This window comes from Triticum urartu, unplaced genomic scaffold (genome assembly GCF_003073215.2).
Source record: "Triticum urartu cultivar G1812 unplaced genomic scaffold, Tu2.1 TuUngrouped_contig_6490, whole genome shotgun sequence".
Lineage (NCBI taxonomy): Eukaryota > Viridiplantae > Streptophyta > Magnoliopsida > Poales > Poaceae > Triticum > Triticum urartu.
This window is the reverse complement of record NW_024117255.1, coordinates 6299-14375: the sequence shown is the minus strand read 5'-3', so window position 1 is coordinate 14375 and position 8077 is coordinate 6299. Positions and strand designations below refer to the sequence as shown.

Genomic DNA, 8077 nt, shown 5'->3' with positions numbered 1-8077 from the left:
GTTACTTGCAAAAGTGAGATATAATGGAGATAGATAAATGGTAAAGTAAATATTTTTGGTATTTTTGGTTTATAGATCGGAAAATAAAAGATTGCAAAGGAAGTAAATCGGAAACTAAAATTGTAGATCGGAAACTTATATGATGGAAAATAGACCCGGGGGCCATAGGTTTCACTAGTGGCTTCTCTCAAGATAGAAAATATTATGGTGGGTGAACAAATTACTGCCGAGCAATTGATAGAAAAGCGCAAAGTTATGATGATATCTAAGGCAATGATCATGAATATAGGCATCACATATGTGTTAAGTAGACCGAAACGATTCTGCATCTACTACTATTACTCCACACATCGACCACTATCCAGCATGCATCTAGAGTATTAAGTTCATAAAGAACGGGGTAATGCATTAAGTATGATGACATGATGTAGAGGAATTAACTCAACCAATATGATGAAAATCCCAGCTTTTTTATCCTCGATGGCAACAATACAATATGTGCCTTGCTGCCCCTACTGTCACTGGGAAAGTACACCGCAAGATTGAACCCAAAGCTAAGCACTTCTCCCATTGCAATAAAAACCAATCTAGTTGGCCAAACCAAATCGATAGTTCGAAGAGACTCACAAAGATATCAAATCATGCATATAAGAATTCAGAGAAGATTCAAATAATATTCATAGATAAGCTGATCATAAATCCACAATTCATCGGATCTCGGCAAACACACCACAAAAAAGTATTACATCGAATAGATCTTCAAGAATATCAAGGAGAACATGGTATTGAGAATCAAAGAGAGAGAGAATAAGCCATCTAGCTACTAGCTATGGGCCCGTAGGTCTGTGGTAAACTATTCACGCTTCATCGGAAGGACAATGGTGTTGATGTAGAAGCCCTCCGTGATCGAATCCCCCTCTGGCAGGACGCCGGAAAAGGCCCCTAGATGGGATCTCACGGGTACAAAAGGTTGCGGTGGTGGAAAAGTGTTTTCGTGGCTCTCTTTGTTGGTTTTGGGATATATGAGAATATATAGGCGAAGAAACTAGGTCGGTGGAGTCACAAGGGGCCCACAAGGGTGGGGGGCGTGCCTTCCGTCCTTGTGGCCGCCTCATGGCTTCTCTGACTTGGACTCCAAGTCCTCTGGATGTCTTCTGGTCCAAGAAAAATCACCGCGAAAGTTTTATTCCGTTTGGACTCTGTTTGGTATTCCTTTTCTATGAAACTCTAAAACAAGTTAAAACAGAAACTGGCACTAGGCTCTAGGTTAATAGGTTAGTCCCAAAAATAATATAAAATAGCATATTAATGCATATAAAACATCCAAAACGGATAATATATTAGCATGGAATAATCAAAAATTATAGATACGTTGGAGACGTATCAGCCCCCTGCCTTGTCGCCTCCTCGTGCACTCTTCGGATTACTTCTAATTTTCCTAATCTTTTAAATATTCTAAAACGGAGAAAAATTGCCATTGAAAACGTTTTGGAGTCGGTTTACTTACCGTACCACATACCTATTCCTTTTCGGAGTCTGAAACGTTCAGGAAAGTCTCCCTTATGTACTCCTCCAGTGTTATGATATTAATAATATTGGTTTCAACATTTATGGGAGTACCTGAGATATAATGTTTGATTCTTTGCCCGTTTACCACCTTCGGGTTAGTGCCTTCGGCGTTGTTAATTTTGATGGCGCTAGAACGATAAACCTCCTCAATAATGTAAGGACCTTCCCATTTAGAGAGAAGCTTTATTACAAAAAATCTTAAACGAGGCTTGTATAGCAAGACAAGGTCACCTACATCTATGATGATACGTGTTTTTGTCACCATTATTGTCATAGAAGTGTCATAACCATGACAGAAAAAAGTTTTCATTCAGACCATAATGTCACGGATGTGTCTTTTTTTTATAGTGTGAGCTCGGCCTCCTCCTCCTCGGTCATGGGAGGTGGTGGCGGGGACGGGGACGGCGTCGGTGTGAGGCCGCGCACACGCGTACGCCCGCGTGTATGGGGCAGGCTCTGAGCACGAGCAGGACGCGACCGGGGCGGGTTGGGAGGACGTCTGGAAAAAAAGGATTACCGCCGCAGGTCGTACTAGTCGTGGAGCCATGTATCCCACATCGGCGAATCCACGGTGTACCTACGGTCGTAGAGCAGATCAAGTGGGAGGTGGGAGCGGCGACGGTCGATCTTCCCCTTGCCAACCCAATGCCATCCCATGGCGTCGACGGGGTGGTGGATGAGAGGAGATGCGCGGTGGCTAGGGTTTACTCGCTCGTGTTGGGGCTCGAGGAGGCAATCGGGCTCGGAGTGGAAGATGTGGACTGACCGGTGACCGGGGCAGTCGGGGCCCGCCGCACGTGTGCAGTTATTTTGGGCGGTGGAGGCTGGTGGACGGCCGCCACGCGTCCCTGAGGTGGACGAGAAGCAAGCGTGTGCCCGTCCGTTCGTTGTCCGCATGGACACAAACCAGGAGCAATTTTGCTCTAAAAACGAGGCGGGCCGGACGAGAAGCGGATAAAATTTGCGGATGCGGCCGCGCGTTGGGTCGTGGCGTCTGTTCGTTTGGGCCTATACGGACACTCGCAGACTAGATGAGGTAGTGCGTTGGAGTTGCCCTGAAGGCCCGTACGCGGCACGGTGGCCAGCACGCACGCAAGCACGCGGCCGCGGCTATGACCGCCAGCACGCACCCCATCATGGGGCTATGGTGGCCACCCCGCAGTTGCAGTGCCAGTCAGCACAACTGTGGCTGCAAGCGCTGCGGCCAGCACGCACACGCGATGGCTACGCAAGGTCGTAAGCCGCTTCCCTCGCTGTCGTCCACTCTGTCATCAGTAGCCTCGTCCGCCCACCCGTCGTCGCCGCGAGGCACCGCCTCCTCTGCCAATGTTGTTGCGTGCTCCACGCGAGAGAGATGAGAGAGGAAGGAGGATTGGGTGGCTGTAGGTGGGATCGTATGGACGGGTATGACATGGAGTGGGGTGTCAGAGCGCGCCCGGCACGTCCGCAATTCTCTCATATTGCCCCCAAATTTAGTCTCAATTTGAGGGTGCCGGCCAGTCTACCCTCCATTTAGGTTAGGAATGATGGGGTTCGGTTGGGTCATTTCATTGTCTGTCACTAATGCGGGCGGACGATTCAAACGTTTAGGGGGAGAAAACGTGGTGTCCTAGATGGTGTAATCAACATCTCCAAATAATCAATCACTTTGCCGACCACAGGCCGCAAGACACATATGCAGAAACATCACCTTCCCGAGTCCCGACCGTGCACATCAATTTGCGCATCACTGTCAGAGCCGAACAAATCCTAAGCACGCCTCCTGATTTCCTCCGCCATTTCGCTAACACGGCGTCATCGCCCCATCGGGCTTAGTTTCATCCACAAATCACCTCCCCGTCTCGCCTAGGATCCAAAGGCAAAGGGACCAATCAAACGCGGAGAAGACGAGAGCTTCAGGACTTCTAGGAGCCAGTCCAAGAACTGGACCTTGTTGGGACAACGGACCGGCCATGGCGCCGCCGCCGCCACCAAACGAAGCGGACCTCGCCGCGCCGGCCGCGTTGCGGGCGCCGGCGGACGTGATCTCCCGGGTCTTCTCGCAGCTGGACTGCGTCGACCTCCTCAGCTGCTCCCTCGTCTGCAGGTCAGCTCCCCCTCTTCCTGCACGCGCGGTGTTCGACAGATTGCCTGCTGTAGGTTTGTGCCGATCAACTTACGGACGGCTTCTGAGGCACAAAATCTTGAGCTGTTTGTGTTTTGTTCAGCGTATGCAATAGGAGCAGTTGTTTTTGATCGGTAACCCGTGACCTGAATTACACTCACCAGGCAGTGGTGCCGCGATTCTGCGGAGCTACGGGAAGAGTGGAGGATGGAGTACATGGACGCCTGGAAGCTGCAGGGTCTCAGCGTCAAGTCCGATGCCCGATCGCCGTGCCCAACTTGCTCCATCAGAAGCCTGCGAACCTGGTGCCCTTGACCTTCAACCAGGCAGGGCACTGGAGTTGCATCAGTTTGCCACAAGCATACTCAGTGTCAGTGCTACCAGTACAAGACCAAGCTTTATCATGTGTGCATACATGCTTGATAAACTGTATTGAATTTACAGTGTGCAGTTGTACAGTTATACACTTTATCAGGAATTAAGAGTGTGGACTGCAATTGTAGCAATTTTCATTCACATGATGGATCCATCAAAATCTGCTATTGCCAATATCCGAGAACAACTGCACCTCATTCTGATGAGGGCTCCAAAGCAAGTCATCTGCTCAATCCAACCGAGATAAACTCATCACAAAACACAAATACCATAGTTATCACCAAATAATAATTAAGATAAGACTGGTCAGCATCCAGGCTCACTTGCAAGTAGCAACAAGTAGCATTCAGGAATCTGGCTAAACTTTTCTTACAGAAACCCACTCCATGCAAGTCTGATTATCTAGGTAGTAGTTCACACTATAAAATTCACAACTTAACGTAGTAGCTCACACAGGTAGATAAATTACTCACGACCTTGCCAAATATCTATCGCGTAAAATATGTTTTTAGGGTAATGGTGAATGATGAAGAACTTCACAACTCTTGCAAAACAGAAGCTATCCCTTTCCATGGTCCTCCTCTTAGAGAGTGTTAGCCTGAAGGAGCCCATCTCTGATCTGCGATGCCACATCCTTGACGGCCACAGGACCATGGGGGATGAACACCGAAGAAGACTTGGACGAGGCCCCAATCTCTTTCATGGTGTCGAAGTACTGGGTAACCAGAACCATGTCCATGATGTCCTTTGCAGTGGTGCCAGGGACGTTCTCAGAGAAGGCGAGGACGCTGTCTCTCAGACCATCCACGATAGCCTGACGCTGCCTTGCAATGCCCACACCAGCCAAGTACTTTGACTCGGCTTCTCCCTCTGCTCGTTTAATCTGGAGAATCTTTTCAGCCTCTGCTTTGTCGTTGGCTGCCGACCTCATCCTAGAAGCTGTTTCACAAAACCACATTCATGTTAGATATGCAAAAGACAATTCTGAGCACGCATCAAATCATCTAGTATATGTTTTGCTGCCAGTTTAATCTGATGTATGTGGATTGAAAGCAAATGAGCATTAGACTTGCCTGCATTGATCTCATTCATTGCCCTCTTGACATGCACATCAGGCTCAATGTCAACTATCAGAGTTTGCACAATCTCATACCCATACATAGACATTGCCTACAACATTTGCAAAACAGGTCAGTCAAGATAATCTCTCTGCTCTAGGACAACAGGACAGTGAACAAGAACCTTTTCAAGCTCCTCTTCAACAGCTTTTGCAATGTCATCTTTCTGCACAAATGCATCATCCAGCTCCAGCTTTGGGACAGTGGCTCTAATAACTGAAACAAGACACATAGCTTTATGAGTACTAATTGCACACAAAAGGGTAAAAAGCATACAAATCTTATCCTTTGGATTAAAAGTTAAACAAGAAACTGGTGTTAACAAGCATACTAAAGGAAGCACGTGAATCTCAGTAAATTGACAACCATTTGAAATAGAAAATCTGCAGCTTCAGTTAAATATCTGAGGATAAAAGTACGAACATAAGGCTAAACCTGGACACAGACAAGGGATGTAGTCAAAACATTTAGCGAAATTTCGTGGACAGTAACTTACCATCAAAGACGTACGACTGGATTTGTTGCTTTGTGTTGCTCAGTTTGTAGAAGGCATCAGATGCCTTATCAACAAGGGCACGGTATTGGACAGAAGCAACAACAGTCACAAAGACATTATCCTGAATGGGCACAGATTAAGATATCAGAGTTGAAAGAAGAAGGAAAGTGTTTTTCATTTGTAGAACAGAGAAAACACCCAAATGGGAACATTGTAAGTGATTTTCATTTGTTAAGATTGCTTCAGCAAGTTATTAAATAAGTACAGATACGATGATACAAGACAATACCTTTGTTTTGGTTTCACATCGGACGTCTAGCTGTTTCACACGCAGTGAGAGGTAACCAACAATCCGTTGCCCTATGCACCAAGGCAAGAAGTGGCAACCAGGCTCCAGGACCTCATTAAACTTCCCAAAAGTTTCTTTGATAGCAACAGTTGACTGATCAACCTGCACTAAACCCAAAACGCCACCCATGGTTTATCTGCACAATGGAAAAGATAGTAATTAAATAAAGTTCAGTGAAGTCATAAATGTCGACTGTGCAGACTGCAAAGGCAAAGATGAATTGTTCATCATCCAAGGATAACCATCAATAAGACTACAGGTATATGGCGTGCTAAACTTGTACACGTTGTGGTTCACACATTACAGGTGGCAACCTTGGCCAGTACATAACATTTCATATTATCCTACTTCAAGCAAAGAGTATTACAAATAGGGTTCGTGACCAATTTGTAATACCATTACAAGTTGAAACAGTGAGACCTCTGAAAATACATGCATAAATTCATGATGCAACACATGCTTTCAAAACCAGTTACCATAAGACAGAACAAAACAACTGAAGAAAAATCCAGACAAATATAACTACGAAGTACAGCTTTGCCAGAATAACTAGGTACAGATTGGTGAATTGTGAAAGAAATAAACCAAGTGCAGTGGGTGACTTAAATCAGAGGTGAAGGGGCCACTTGGTTGGAATTCCTGGGAGCTAATAGGTGCTACCTCCGATCCACAAAAAGTGTGGCAGTTGTGAACTAACCCCAGTTCAAGACTGGGGAACTTATTTTGGATCGAATGGTACAAACTATGGAGAGATACAGCCATACGAATACATGACAACTCAGGCTAGCCCGCAAGACGACCGCGTAGGGGTTTAATTACCAAAGTAATCTGACTACCAAGCAGCTTAAAAATCTGCAATTAGACACTGAAAAATCAACTATTATTTCACAAAAAACCCCAAAATTCCGCAATCTACTCTTTAATGGCCTGCTCGCAAATTCAAGGGCCTGCAAACTATAACTACACCTAAGAAGCGATCAAGAAAGCACGACGCATAACACATCACGATCGATTACAACCCACAGGGGCGCACATGTTGGACGAAACCACGATACCATCAGGCAATTGATTGAGCAATCGACCAAATCCTTCTCTTATTTTCAAAGATCACCCTCTGCCATCTGAAGCAGGGCCACTCCCTCTCAGTAAAAACTAAGAATTTGCGCAAAATTGCAGCTATGTTCCACCGATGGGGACCTACAAGGGGGGAAATCTTGCGACCGGCGGAACACAAGAAGGCGAACAACAAAAGACATGGAGAGAGCCCATCTAGAAAACCTAGACGGCGCGCAATGCATCAATCTGATCTACCGCGTAATTCCGACGAGAGACGGGGGGAAGAGATCGGTCACCCTGAGCTGAGCCTCGGCGAGCAGGGAGATGAGGGAGGAGTGGGAGGATGGTTTCGCCGGAAGGAAGGTCGTTGGGCGCCTGGGGTTTTCCGCTTCTTCAGCGCTGGACCAGAACCCTCCTGCACTGGGGATTGTGGCTGTGTGGCGTATATATACGGGCGGCAGCAGAGGAGGAGGCTGATGGACGGCTCAGATCTTGCTGTGCCCATCTTGTGGTCTTGATGGAGCGGATGGTCTAACAGATATACATATATCTTTTCCCTAGAAAATAGGTCAATAAATGTTTTCAGCCATGTAACAAGAAATATATCCCTTTCAAAAAAACAAGATAATATATCACACCAAAAACATAACCATATCGTAGGATAACCATTTTTTGCGAAAATATAAAAGGATAAGTTGTTATAGGAGTATACAATATATGGGAGGCAGGGGAGGCGGCGGTTCAACAGTTGGCGATGTTTATTGGAAGATATGTAATCTCCGTAGAACTGTTTTTTTTACAGGCAACACATAACAACTGTTATGGTTTAGTTGGTGAGGAAAAAGGAACTGAAACTCGAGGATTACTTCTAAAACATGTCACGGACATGTGGGCTCTATATATACTAATGTATCAAGAGGGTAAAAGACCCAGTCTGCAAATGCTCTTCCTCGTCCTTTGCGATTGGGAAGTGCCGATCTGCGTAATACCGAAAGTCCTCTTCTGCTCCT

General features: G+C 46.3%; 2 protein-coding genes across 3 annotated transcripts; one reads left to right on the top strand and one right to left on the bottom strand.

Moving 5' to 3' along the window:
• Positions 1 to 3265: 3265 nt before the first annotated feature.
• On the top strand, positions 3266 to 4189 carry LOC125530686 (F-box/SPRY domain-containing protein 1-like). The gene is made up of 2 exons (XM_048695082.1): positions 3266 to 3655; positions 3838 to 4189. The coding sequence occupies exons 1-2, from the start codon at positions 3522 to 3524 to the stop codon at positions 3986 to 3988; spliced, it is 285 nt and encodes a 94-aa protein (XP_048551039.1). The 5' UTR covers positions 3266 to 3521; the 3' UTR covers positions 3989 to 4189.
• A 130-nt stretch (positions 4190 to 4319) lies between these two features.
• On the bottom strand, positions 4320 to 7510 carry LOC125530685 (hypersensitive-induced response protein-like protein 2). 2 transcript variants are annotated; one of them, XM_048695080.1, is made up of 6 exons: positions 7364 to 7510; positions 5952 to 6147; positions 5663 to 5783; positions 5291 to 5382; positions 5122 to 5218; positions 4320 to 4987 (listed from the first exon to the last, which is right to left on the bottom strand). In XM_048695080.1, the coding sequence occupies exons 2-6, from the start codon at positions 6138 to 6140 to the stop codon at positions 4632 to 4634; spliced, it is 855 nt and encodes a 284-aa protein (XP_048551037.1). In that variant the 5' UTR covers positions 6141 to 6147; positions 7364 to 7510; the 3' UTR covers positions 4320 to 4631. The 2 variants fall into 2 exon arrangements, with proteins under 2 accessions (XP_048551037.1, XP_048551038.1); XM_048695081.1 differs by having other exon boundaries at positions 7323 to 7499.
• Between the last annotated feature and the right edge of the window lie 567 nt (positions 7511 to 8077).